Raw genomic sequence first — 13,972 nt, forward strand, 5'->3', positions numbered from 1 at the left:
GGGGAAGGTGTTGCAGACTCCTTAGGAGTCTGAAGAGCCAGAGGCTTCTTTTTAGCCACTCAAGGCCCAGATCTCAGGGGGTGGAGCCAGTCAGACCACTCAGAAATCTCTTCACTAAGCCTTTGTCCTATCCCCACCACAATATCTACATGAACATGTGTGTATGAATAGCTACATATACACATACATATTGGATAGTCAATGCACAGATCTAATGGAGATGAGCTAAAGTATTAATAATGGAAATCTATTAATCCTTGAATCCAGTTTTGTTTTATTTTTATTGGTTTGGGTATATAACATTGGATCTTCTGTAGTGGATAACTGGCTTAGACCAACTTTGAATGAGTTTGGGGCCCCAAAGTCTATGTTGGCATCTGGCCCATTGCTTGGGTTGGAGCAGGGGTGGCAAGAAAGGGGAAAAATTCACCACTGGCAAAGAAAAACTTACAAAGAAGAAGTGATTAGTTGTTTCTGGAACTATATAAAATACAAATCCCTTGGACCTATTCCTTCTATAGTCTTCTCCAAGAAAACTCTTTCATTATGCCCAGCAAGCTTGAGCTCTGTGGAGAGAGACCCTCCTTAAGCTGGAGCCTTCCAAGGAATCAGAGCAAGAGAAGGAGTCTGAAGGATAAGGGTGGTGACATTCTCTTTGTAAATCCTTCTACACTGTCAGCACAGTTAAGATCAATCCTTAAAGCATGCTGCCATTTTGGCTGGGGGAAGATGTCCAAGTGGGGATTCAGGTTGGGAGGCAGGACTACTGGGAAGACCATTGTCAGTTTTACTGCTCCTACATGGCGCCTCCATCGACCCAATCCATTCTATACTTCCTGCCTAAGAGTGCTGAGGCCTAGCGCCCTACACATTTTACATCCAGGAAGGTAGGCAAAATTGAAACTAAAGGAAATATGTCACTTTTAATTTGGAGAACAAAGGGAAGGAGAGAGCTTTTTTGTGAGCACTAACAATCAGGGGAGTAGTGAATGTGAGGTGCAACCAGTGATGGGAGAAGACTGACCTTCCTCCTCTTCCTAGTCACTTTGGAAAAACAATGGACTGTTCTTGCAACTGGTCTGAGAGGCAAGACTTAGGGGGGGCATCAATTTGATTTAACAATATAACAAATATTAAGTGTCTTCTCTGTGCAGAGGACATAGTGGGAGTGGCCAGCTCTCCCATCCTGAAGGTTATGGGTGGTATGTGATATGTGTGGGTGATGACATGGGTACCCTTTAAAACCCATTGGTTTTTTTGATGTTCAATCCAAATGGATACAGGTGAGAATGTGGAAGATAAGGGGACCCATGCCTCACTCCCAGGAATTGGTCTGCCAAAGGGAACTTGGCCTTGGAACACCAAGGCCCTAACAGACAGATGGACAGACAGTGGACAGATTCCATCAGGCTTCCGGTGCCGCATGAGCATGCTCGTGGCCTCGGGCAGACTCAGTATGCCCACAGCAAGGGCCACTCCCAGCATGGCAGAGGTTCATGTGAACTGTACTCTTCATTGTGATAAAGATGAGACTTTGGGAGGGGCCTTGGTGTGAGTGTGCATATCCATGCACGTATGAATGTATGTGCATGTGTGTGTGTGTATGTGTGTGTGTGTGTGTGTGTGTGCTGCAGACTTCTAAGTGGTTGATTCTTGAATTGCATTACCAACCTATTAGCTTCTCCCCTATCCATATTGTAAGATGTGTGTGTGTGTGTGGGCAGGGGAGAGGGGAAGGGAATTCTGATTCCATGGTGTTGATCATTGTCAAGTCAAAGCTGTAACTCCCCTTCCCCTGACTCTTAGGTGGGCTCCTCCTGGGACTGAACCTCATGCAGGGGATGATGTAAGGAAAGATGGTGTTAGCAGGACCCTCCAAGTTCTGGCAAATGTCTGTCACAGTAGTCAGGAGTTGAGAGCTAAACTTGTGTCTTGTATGGCTTGGCCCTCCCAAAGCTATTGGATGGATGGATAGACAGAATGGTGCATGATTGAATGAATGGCCAGGGAGTCTACGAAAGACCCTGGAGTAGTCCATGTGTTTGCATGTTTGGCTTTAGCCAAGCTTTATGTGTGGCATTTGCGTTGGAACAGTGGGTGGCTTCATAGGGGGCAGGAACCCCTAAATTCTACTAAAGGCTGCACTGTTTCCTCTGGGGGCAGAGGTTCATCAGGAAGAACCCCTCCCCTTCTTCCATATTCAGGGAATGAGTCTGCTTAAGGAGGAAGGGAAGGGCTTTGGGAACCAGGGTGGGAGGCACGGTGGACAGGCTGAATATCCTGTCCTAGAGAGAATGGAAAGCCCTAGAGACACATATGCACACACCCTCAATCTCCAAGAAACATGGATGAGGCCATTGGCAATCAGGCCTATCAAGGTCTCGCCAGCCTCAGTGGAATGAGGAGACTAGGGCCATAACACTGCAGCTTTTAGCAAAAGCAATAATGGGCTGTAAAGGCCTCCTGTGGGTGATGGGGAGGCAGGGTCAGGGGACTTAATGCATGAGGCAGGGTCAATGGTCAGGGTGCTGGGAAACTTGCTCCAATCTCCGTGTTGCTTTCATTATCTCACATTTATCGATCATGTGCCTCCCTGTTGTCTTTCTATCTGTCTGGCCTTTTTCTGTCTGTCTTTTTCAATCTTAACATGTCAGCAGAGTGGTTTGTTCTCAGCAAACCTGCCCAGCATAAATAAAGAGTGTGATACGCTCTGAGATTAATTATCTGGAGGGGCTGCTCACTGATGACATTAATCTTCTCTTGCTCTCCTCACTTTTTCTCAGGTTTCTCTTTCCCCTTCCTCCTCCTGCTGTCCCCTCACTCACTGAGTGACACTTTTACATGATTTCTCCTCCCACTGACCAGCTCCTCCTTTTCCTTTTTTGCTTTGATATTTATTTTCTCCTTTCTGTTCTTTCTGTGTGCACCATCCTGTGGGGCTGACAGAGGAGAAAGGGCCGGCCTCGTGGGAATAATCTGAGTGTACGTACCTGGACTGGGGGGGAGGGGCGCTAAAGCTCTAGCCCCTCCCCTGTTTCTTCCCCGCTGATTCCTGTCACCCCCAACCTCTGCTGCAGGCTTGCTGTAGTGGCCAGAGCCTGGCTGTGCCTGCCACCCCACCCCATTCTCTCTCTTCAGGCAGGGTCTCTGGAGGTTTCTTGCTGCTGATGGGGTTGTATAGCCCTATAGGAGGGAACAGCTCTATGGCTGCTACCAGGTCTGGTCCAATCCAACAGTCATAACTAAGCCTGTGCAGGGGACTGAGCTTGGTGCTGAGGATTACAAAGATGAAAGAAGGGTCCCTGCTCTCAAGGAGCTCATGGTCTAGTAGACTGATTGATTCTTAATGTCTCCTCTCTCAAGATGACTTGGGCAGCTTCCCTAAGGACCCCAACGTCTATGATGATGTGCTTGCCTCTTTGGCTTTTCAGTCCTTGCAAGCCTCTTAACCACCCCAGAGACCTAGAAACCCTAAGCTAAGCCCTCTGATTTGGGCTTCAGGCTGGAGGCACCCCCATCCTCCCAGAGGTAGGCTGCTGAAACCAGGTCTCCTTGTCTTCCCTTCCCTTCAGACACCTAAGCAACTGTCCACTTCCCTCTGAGTACTCCTTCCAGCTCAGAGGCCCATCATTCCAGACTCCAATTAAGCAATAAACTGACCAACACACTACCCTACACCTCTTCCTCCCCTCCTCTATTCCCCTTGGCCTCAAGGGAGAAATATGCAGTCTATTCTGTTCCCCCATTGTGTTTTGGCCATAGGTGGGGCAAGAAGCAGTCCCTCTCGGTCCTAGAAAACAAGATCCTGGGCTCCCAGCCTTCTTCCCTCCTGGCACTTTGAAACAATAGAGAGTTTCTCTGAAACATTCAGTCAAGTGAGGTCAGCAACATAAGAGGAGTTACCAAGGGAGACAAAAGGAGCAGGGCATCTTTTTGAAAACCAAAAAAACCCATTTTTTTTCTACTCGGGACTGGATGGGATCCTGTAAAGCACCTGTTACAGCCTTTCAGCCTTCCCTTCTCCATCTCCCAACCCCCTCCACCCACCCAATGTCATTAGAGGCCAGAGAGAGGGTCTGTTTCTGGTCAGCTCTCTGTTGACCCAGGCTCCCACAGACAGAGGAAAAGCTTATGGCCTAGCCTCCACTGAGGCTCTCCTCACATTCCTTTTTACACTCAGTGTATGTGTGTCTCTCACAGATGGCAGAGGACGTGCCCTTGGAGAAGAGGTGAGGGGTGGAAAGAAGCTTTGCCATCCTGGCCCCGTGATGGGCCTGAGGCAACAGGGGAGAGCTATACATAGAGGCAGGCAGGGTCCTGCTCTCTGAGGGTGAGATTACAAGGCTAGGCTCAGCTCAGAAAGAAACCAAATGAAAAGAAAGGAAGGACACGGAGGTCCCCGGCCTCATTTAACAGAGAAGCGAAAGAAGATACAAAGATGTTAGCAAAATCTGGGCCTAGAACCTAGAGGATCAGACTCTCCGCTCCAGGCCAGGCTTTTTCCATGTGGCTGTTCTGCTTCTGGGGATTCTACCCCCTTACCCTAGGCCCTCCCACTGAGACCCAGGAAAGTCAAGTGGTCATGGGGGTAGTATTTCTGGAGCCCAGGGCTCAAGGGCACCTAAAATGGTTTAGTTACATCTTTCCTGAAAGAACAATTGTGGACAATTAAGTGTAGCTTATGTGGACAAGTCACTGCTCCCCTGCCCTGCCTGTTTTCCCTCCCCAAACACACTAACCTGCTCACAGGTGATGGGCAAGACTGACCTGGGACACTATTGAGGCTTTGGGATGGTCTGAAAGAATTCCATGAAGGATCCAAAATGGTCACCTTCACCTCCCTCATCAGCCTGACCTACTATGCCTCAGTGACCCCCAGAGCCAAGCCTACACAGCTCTAGTCCCCTTGGTAGGAGAAAGGGACCGGAAGGCATTCACCTTAGGCTTAAAGACAGCCTCTCCTTGCTTTCATGAATGTTAATAAACCAGAAAGACAGTTTAGGGCAATGGAGATCTATAAGTGGGAGAAATATTAATCCTGTGTTCCCCTGCACACACATTCCATTCCATAGGAGGATACAGAAGCTAGGATAAAAAGGGAAGCTGAGTATCACCACCAGTTTTGTAAAATATCAAGGTAGGGGAGCAAAATGAGTGACCTTTGGGAGTCCTGGCCCCAAGTGTTCCAGAGCTCATTGGACTCTACCCAAGAATTGGCTAGACTTCACAAAAGCTTTTTCATATGGGGTGTTTAAGGCTAGGAAAGCCAAATGTCTAACTGGAACTAACGGTACTGTTTGGTAGGTTGTCCTGTCCCCAAATACCTTTTCCAACTTTCCCAGCTTTCTCTCTAATCCTGCCTTCCATGGCACCACACAGTAATGGTGGCCATCACTACAGTCTCAAAGACATTGCAATGACTGTGGCCATGGAGAAAGGGACAACACCTCAAGTCATATCCAAAGATTCCTCCCTGGCAGGCCCCCCTGCTATGGAAGCACCTGGGTTGGGGACAAGTCTACCTCCAAGCTGCCCTCCCTCTACTGGTAACCCAGTGGGGATGACCCCAAGACTGAGGTTGGCTGCCTCCAGGGCTTTGTCTACTTCATTAGTGACCATACATTTGGGCTTCTTGTTCTACCCTCAGACCATCTCTGATACCAGTCCCATGAAGCGCTCGGCTTCCATGCTGGGCCACAAAGGCAGGCGCTTAGATGACTACTCCCTAGAAAGAGTCACCCCAGAAGAGAACCAGCGGCACCACCAGCGACGTCGTGAGCGGGGCCACCGGACATCAGAGCGCTCCCTGAGCCGATACACAGATGTGGATACAGGTTGAGTGTCACCTGTGCCCTAACCTCCCTGTACTGGTCAGCCATCCAAGCAAGATACCATCTTATATCATCCTCTTCTAAGGAGAAAGCTGGTGAAAAATGTTCTGTTATCCAAAGTAGGGAATGAGAGGAATATGGAGGTGATGAGGGCTGGAGAGATATGGGTACAGGAACTTCAAGACTGGAATTCCCTGTGTGGGCTATCTGGAAAAGAATTCACAGACTCAAGCATTGTTGAGGTCAAGCTGGTAAAAGATTTATTATGCTTTTCAGCAGGCAAGAGTTCTTAGGGAACCAGCAACCTTAGAGGGATAGAGGTAAAGTTTATATAGAATATTGAATAGTAAAATATGTGCCAAATGTACTAACTAGGTGATCCAGGGCAGGATTAGAGAGTGGTTAAGTCAGTTCTTAAAGGAACATTCACTTTTGGTATCTACTGCACAGGTCATTTTACCCAGAGTTCATCAGGAAATAGCCCAATAAGGGGCTACATGGAGGTGTGGTTTTAGGCCTGAAATGTCACTAAGACAACTAGCAGTCAGGGCTGACTAAGGAATATCAGGCTGCTCTCATCAATGTCTTGTTAGGCAAGATAAATGTAACGGAGTATCCATATGTCTAAGTCTAGGATACATATGATTGTTAATGAGTAATAAATGTTGTTATGACCCAGTACACAGCCCATTCAGCCAGTACACAGTGGGTTCAGACTATTAAGTTCTATAGATGCAGCTGGCTACTGTATCAGCAAAAGAGATAAAAGTTTTGCTGGGGTGTCCTTGGACTGGCAAGAAACTGCCTGGAATAGTGTCTTGAGGCTAGAAAGAAATGTGGTTTTTAAAAGAAAAATGTGATTTTAGAATTGGGACCCAAGCATATGCATCCAAGCACCCCATCAGAGAGAGGAGGTAATAGGCTCTATGATCCAAATGTATAACGTGGCAGTCAAAATAACTGATGTACCCATAGGCTGCTTTTGGAGAGGCATCAATCTAAAATGAGAGAGGTGTCAGTCCCACTCACCTGTCTCTGCCAAGACCAAACCACACTGGGAATATCATGTTTAGCTCTGGCTACCACATTTTAGGAAGGATGGATAAACTGAAGAGCATCCAGGGAAGAAAAACTACATACTGGTTGTTCTCAAGATGTTTAGCCTGAAGATAGTTGTCTTCAAGTATTTGAAAGACTTTTATATGGAAAGGAAGTTAGATTTTTTCTGTTTTGCTCCATAGAGCAGAACCAGGGGCAATGGGTGGAGGTTTCAGCGAGGTTGATTTAGCATCAATCCTAACCATCTGAATTATGGAAAAGTAAAATTAGCTGCCCTGGGAAGTAGTTCCCTCTCACTGGAAGCCCTCAAGCGGAAGCTAGATGACAGCTTGTTGGGGAATGCTGTCATAGGAGTTAGTGTTCAGGTATTGGGCTAAATGACCTCTGAAGGTCCCCAAATCTGATATTCAGTGAAGTATGAGAACAGGAACCTGTGAGTCTGGAAAACCAAAGAAACAAGTCAGAGAACAACTGGGTGAACTCCTCTGGATAGTCCTCTGCCCTTCCCCCTCAGGCAGGCTTGGATATAGGTCAGAAGTGTAAAGGCACCTGCCCTTGTCCACACTTACTCTTATGGTACTTGGAACAATGATGAATAATGATGTTAGCGGGAAGAACATCAGTGGCCTGAAATAAGTATGATACTAATGGGTCATATTTTTTTCATTTTTATTAAAAGTTATAAGTTGTTTTAAAATATATATATATATAAAGGTACATAGGTAGGATCCTAGGATTCTGAGCTGGCCCTGTCCCCCCTGTCCCCCCTGGCAGAGCTCACATCACTGCTGACCCCCTCCCTTTGAAGAAAGAACAAATAGAGAAGCTCATCTGCAGGGTGGTCTGCACTGTCATTTGGGAGTGAGGTAAAGATACAAGAAACTTATAGTCTAATGAGGGAAACTAGACTGATCCACGTGAAATACTTAAAGGGTTAAATTGTACTATCGTGATAGGCACTGGGAGTGTAGAGAAGAGAGGGGCTAGTGTGAACTGGAGTAGTCAGGGAAGGCTTCATTATACAGGAAGGAGAACCTAAGGGGAGCTAAGGAGAGGAGAGGGGCTATTCCTGGCAGAGCTAACAGCAAAGTTATCTGAGCCAGGGATGAATGAACCCAGAATATCGAGGACCCAGAGGAAGGAGAGAGGATGTAGTCACCCCTAGAAAAGGTGATGGTCTAAGTGAGATACAGGAGACTGGCAGGCAACATAAGCCAATGTGTGTATTCTATGCAAATTATATAGAATGAATATAAAGGGAAGGAGTCCCAGGTAAGGTGGGCAATGTGAAAATGAAGAGTTTGGAGTCAAAAGCCTAGGTTCATGTTCCAGGTTCTGCCACTTCTTTGGATGAGTCACTCCCCTACCCCAGCCTCAAAATTTCCTTGTCTAGAAAATGAGGGAACTGGACTAAGGTCCCTTTGGGTTCTAAATTCCATAGTGTTATTATGATCATAGTTCAAGGAGGGCTTCACAGAGGAAGGAGGCATCATCCAGACAAATAGATTAGAATGTTGGGAGCCTAGTAAGGGGTTTCATGATGCATCAAAACAAAATTTATCAATAAAAATTAGGATAAAGGAAGTAGAAGGGCCTTGCATGAGAAAGAAACTGCATGAGCAAAGGCAAAGATGGATAAAGTGTAGATAGAAGGAATGAGAAGATCAATCTGATACGAGGGTCTTAGTCAACTTCCCACCTCTGTCACTTCAGATATAATCATTAATAACACCTGCGTAAGTAACCTTGGACAAGTCACTTACCCTCGTTGGTCTCCAGTTTCCTCACCTATAAAATGAGGAGACTGAATTAAATGAGGTGATTGAATTAAATCATGGCAAAGGTTGATTTCAACTCTAAAATCATCTAAGTCTCTTAAGGAGAATGATAAGATAGAAAGGTCCTTCGTAGGAGGGTTCAGGTGAACTGAAGCTGAAGAAAGGACACCACGTGGAGGCATGAGGGAGTAAGCACCTGGAAGGTCTAGAATGGTGTCCATGGAAATAAGAGATGGACCAATGTCAAATGTAAGGAGCAAGTCAAAGGATGACCAGGAGGATAATAATCAATGGAGCTGATAATGATGATGGAAATGGGTAAGTTGGTAGGAAAGTACAGTTTTAACACTGAAGTTTTAAGATACTAGAAGAAACACCTTAGCGGAGATACCACTGACACATCTGGAGAGAAGTCAGACTTAGAGACATGGTAGAGACCCTCCACAGAGCGTGGCTGCTGAAAACTGTCAGGGACAGAGAATGAGCGACTTGCCATAGAGGTCCAAAGCCAGTGGGAGACAGTTTGGGGGCTCAAAGAAGAGCTGCTTGAGGATACCAGGTAGGAGCTTGTTAGAAAAAAGAGAGAGCAAAGTCCAGGGAAGGAGAGCACTTGTAGAAAGTCTTTGCACAAGGAGGCTGAGAGTCAGAAACAAGAGAAAAGTGAGAACTGTTAAGAGAGTAGGTGGTAAGTAACTCTGGCAGCCTCCCCCAACCAAGTTCCTCTTGGTTCCATCAATTTCCCCACTAGGTCTGAAGTCTAAGGGCAGGGTATAAGTACTTAGGGCATTCCTGCCTCCCTTACCCATCTCTCATGTGTCATGTCTGTCTCTTCCTATCTCTGGCCCAGGCTTGGGAACAGACCTGAGCATTACCACCCAGTCTGGGGATTTGCCTTCAAAAGATCGAGACCAGGAGCGAGGAAGGCCCAAGGACCGAAAACACCATCAGCACCATCACCACCACCACCACCACCACCCATCTTCTGACAAGGAACGCTATTCCCAGGAGCGGTCTGAGTATGGACGGCCCCGAGCCCGAGACCAACGCTGGTCTCGTTCCCCCAGCGAGGGCCGAGAGCATATGGCTCATAGGCAGGTGGGTCTGGCATATTGCCCCTCTCCCCCTGGTTCCACTTGGTCATGGAGAGCACAGAGATATGAGTGAAAGGTCAGGCTGACAGCTTCAAGGGCAGGACTTAAGAGAAATCTAATTTGGGAGACTAAGACTGGTCCTCCATCAAACTATCTTCCACTATGCCCTGAGCAGTCCTGCTCATAGCTGTAGGGCCTGTTCTTGTCACAGCTCTCCTTCAGGACCTACTCACTCCAGTGGGTTCCCCCAGCCCCAGAGTAAACAGAATGGCAGTGGGATACAGTCTAGTATATACAGAGAGACAGGGAGCAACAGAGAGCAAAGGGCAGAAACAAGCACTAATAAGTAGTGAAGGATAACTTGTGCATCAAGGCCTTTCAGGTCAGTACCTGAAAGAAATGTATGTTGGGAAACACTGAACTGGTGAGAAGAAGGTAGGCAATGAGTATCTGCAAACTAACCAACCATGAGCTCTAACACATAGGCAAAGGTCAAGCAACTGCTGTAGCTGTAAGAAAAAAAACTGGGCAAGAAAGAGTAGGATGGGTAGGGGCCAAAGCCCTACCACCAACTAGCTGATTCTCCCTTCTGGCCTCATAGCCACATGTTCCCTCCCTTTCTCCTCCTCTCCCTTCCCCTCCCGTGTGAGGAAAGACCTACTGATCTATGCCTAGAGTTGGGGAAGGCACACAGGCCAAGCCCAGAAACTCTCCTTCCCTCCACCACAGCAGTTGCCCTCCATAATTCCCTGTGTGCCAGGTCCCATGACAGTCCATAATGGAGTGGGGGTAGGAGGAGTTATAACCCCCCTCACACACACAAGACTAAATGAGAATGGGACACTCATTCCCCTTAGGGGAGAGATGCCCAGCTCTATGAAGTGGCTACCATACCCAGGAGGGCACTTCATCATTAGCTCCATCCCAGTGACCACAAATTCGGTGCCCTCTATCCTTACCCATGCCATTCTCTTCTACTGCGGCTACTTTTGCTTAAGTTGTTTGAAATCTCTTTTTGGTTTTCTGGACGGTTCCTCAGCTCAGTTGGCCCTGCCTGGCCCTGGCTCATGTCCCTTGCCCGCTGCCCTGCTGTGTTTTTTTTTTTCCTTTAACCCTTGGCTTCCCCTTTTTTGGTTTCAATTATGATTTATTTCTGTGCTCTGGACTCGTGAGTAATTTTGGGAACTTTTGCTACTTTAAACCCCGAAACTTACAAAACTCCATTTCTCATTTCTCTTCTCACTGTTTTTGTGTTTGTTTTTTACTTTCTCTCCCTTGTTGTCTCTTATCTCCTCTTCCCTGTGGCTGTTGCTTTCCTCCTTTTTTCCATTAAAATGTTGTTTTTCTTCTTCCCCTCCCTCCTCTGTTTTCTTTTCCGTTGTCTCCTTTGCCTCCTTCTCTCCGTCTTGTCCTCCGTTTCCTCTTGTCTCTTCTTGGTTGGTTTTGTTGTATATTTTTTTTTGATTTCCTTTGTTTCAATTTTCGTGTAGGGCAGTAGTTCCGTAAGTGGAAGCCCAGTCCCCTCAACATCTGGTACCAGCACACCGCGGCGTGGACGCCGCCAGCTCCCCCAGACCCCCTCCACCCCCAGGCCACATGTGTCCTATTCCCCAGTGATCCGTAAGGCTGGCAGCGCAGGTCCCCAGCCGCCGCCGCCGCAGCAGGCAGTGCGCCCCTGCAGATCCTCCACTCCCGGACCACGGAGGTACCAGGCCCCCTCTGCCGAGCACCAGGTGGGGGAACGGCCCTCTGGAGGGGGCCACGGCAGTAGCCGCTCACCAGGAATGGAGCGGCATGCCACTGCCCCACCACGAAATGAGTCCCCGAGGGCTTACCGTCATGCTGGGTCTCGGTGGCCAGCACCTAGCCCCCACACCTCAGAGGGGCACCCGGGACTCCGGCACCACGGCGGCTACTATCAGAGCTCAGACTACGACGCCGACGGCCCAGGGAGCGAAGAGGCAGCCTTCACTTACGATACCCCGCCACATGCCTCCTCTGGTACCGGGCGGTCGCCCAGGACTTCCCGGGCAGGAGGCCCAGCCTCAGTCTCGCCCTCCAGACACGGGCGGCGATTACCAAATGGCTACTATCCTACCCACGGACTGGCCAGGCATCGAGGGCAAGGCCCCCGGAAAGGACTGCACGAACCCTATAGTGAGACTGACGATGATGACTGGTGCTAAGTCCTGATGTGTGTGCCCCTCGCACACACACACTCACACACACACACACACAGCCCCCAAACTTCCCTCATTCACATGAACCTACACCCAGAAGACAAAATTACAATAACTGTCACGAAAAATGGAAAAAATGTTTTTTAATTTCAAACTCTTGTTAAATTTGCCAAGCAGGGATGGGCAAGGGGAGGGACAAGTTGGGAAGGGAAGCTGGAAAACGAAGATTTTCATAAAAGGGAAGAAAGAAAAAACTTCCTTGAGGATGGAAAGAGGAGGACAGAAACAAGGGGTGGGAACAAGGATCCAGAACATATCTGTCCTTTACAGACAAAGTCAGGATAATCCTTGAGGAGAAAAGGCTACAACTTGCAGGTCTGGGGACCAGCTCAATCATGCCAGAGCAGACACCTTTCCTGGAACATCTACCTTAGAGCCCTTCAGGAGGACAAACCTCATAGCTAAAGGGAGTTTGAATTTGTTCAGCAACTTTGGAGAACTTTGGGGGAAAGGAAAAAGAGGGAAAAAAACATTTTTAAAAAGTAAAATGGGAAGAAAAAAGAAAACCTCTATTGATGAGTTTTATCATCTCAATTAAACTTTTCCTTTTCCTAATGAATGACAAGAAGAGTTAGTACCCATTCTCCTGGCGAAGAGGGACCTGATGCAATATAAATGCACACAGCACACCCCCCTTACCCCTCTCTGGCCCCTATGCAGACCTTCCTCTGCACTGAGACAGACCTGCACACACACACACACACACACACACACACACACACACACACACACAGAGGAGTGCTTGCTGGTTATACCAAACCCTATTAATACTGCCTGCAGAAATAAATTTTAAAAAATAAACTAAATTTTAAAAAGGACAAAAAAAAGATTGAGAAAAGCAGCATTTTTTCTGACATTTGGTCCTGCTTGAAACAACAACAAAAACGAACCACCAATTCCTTTGCTTCTTTTTTCCTTTTTCCTACTTTGTTTGAAAACTGTGGGCTTGGGACTGTGAATTATTGCATGAAATTCAAAAGAAAACAAAAAATAAAAAAAAAACAAAAACAAATCAAACCAAAAGGGTTTTGGGTTGCCATGTTCTTAGTCCTCCTCTTGGTAAGGGTTCATCATCACAAGCAAGCTTTTTCCAGGGACAACAAAGAAAAGAGTATTTTTCTCTCCTTTTTCTCCAAAGTAACAAGTTATTGACAAGGATGAATCAGAAAGACCTTGAACCAAGGAAAGGAAGGGTGAAAGGAGATAAGCTAGGCAAGAGACTCCACTAGCCAAAAGAAATTGGAGTAACCTTTGCCTTCCCTAACAGGATCACTTTGAAAAGTCAATTGGAACCGACTTTTGGAGCTAGAATTCAAACCAGATGCCCTGCCCTCCTCTTGCCCCTGCCCCTTGAACCTTTACTGTGAGGACCTCACACCTGGCTTCTGCATGCCATTGATGAAAGATTCTGTCCATGGACTGCACTCCCTGGGGCTCCAAGTAGTGGCTCAGAGCATTCTGGGAAGCTATAGGTCCTGGATGCCAAGAGATAGGAGAAGCTGTGGCCATCAATCTATTGTAAAACACTCTTTGTGAGGTTTCACCATGAGCTACCTGTTACAACTGTCTTGCTGCCCTGTGCAAGTTCTTTGTGGAACAGTTAGCTTGCCCTGGCCGGGTTAGCTTTGGCAGGCTTAATGAGTTTTATTTCATTTGTTTCTTCTGGTGCCAAGTTGGAGCCAGAAGGAGTATATTATGGGATCACCAACTGAGCCCTGCAATGAGCTACTTGGCATAGCTTTTTGCTTTCAGGCAGAACCCCTTTCTTTCTGAGCCCCTGCAATTGAGATTCAAGGCCAACAGAGTATCTACATTGGTTGAGGTGAGTGAAAGGTTGCAGGAGAGATGAGTAAGCTGCTCCCAGTTCTTCATGGAAGACTGAGGGGCTCTTTGATCTTCCAAGTTCCCCAAGCCTCAAGAATTCAACTATCTTCAACTGCCCACTGCAACCATTTAGGTGGATCCTACATCTC

The 13,972-nt window shown here is 47.4% G+C and overlaps 1 protein-coding gene and 1 long non-coding RNA gene across 2 annotated transcripts in view; one reads left to right on the plus strand and one right to left on the minus strand.

Annotated features, from left to right (window-relative positions):
- Positions 1-13,016, plus strand: part of CACNA1A (calcium voltage-gated channel subunit alpha1 A) — a 251,895-nt gene extending 238,879 nt beyond the window's left edge. The window contains exons 44-46 of the mRNA XM_072602188.1: positions 5,648-5,834; positions 9,516-9,763; positions 11,250-13,016. Coding sequence (XP_072458289.1) covers positions 5,648-5,834; positions 9,516-9,763; positions 11,250-11,945 — 1,131 coding nt within the window. The 3' untranslated portion in view covers positions 11,946-13,016. The remainder of the gene's footprint in view (positions 1-5,647; positions 5,835-9,515; positions 9,764-11,249) is intronic.
- The window catches only part of LOC140500027 (uncharacterized), a 68,553-nt gene that overhangs the window by 29,963 nt on the left and 24,618 nt on the right, over positions 1-13,972 (minus strand). The gene's annotated exons all lie outside the window — the stretch shown is intronic.

Source organism: Notamacropus eugenii, chromosome 4, assembly GCF_028372415.1.
Source record: "Notamacropus eugenii isolate mMacEug1 chromosome 4, mMacEug1.pri_v2, whole genome shotgun sequence".
In the NCBI taxonomy this organism is placed as follows: Eukaryota; Metazoa; Chordata; class Mammalia; order Diprotodontia; family Macropodidae; genus Notamacropus; species Notamacropus eugenii.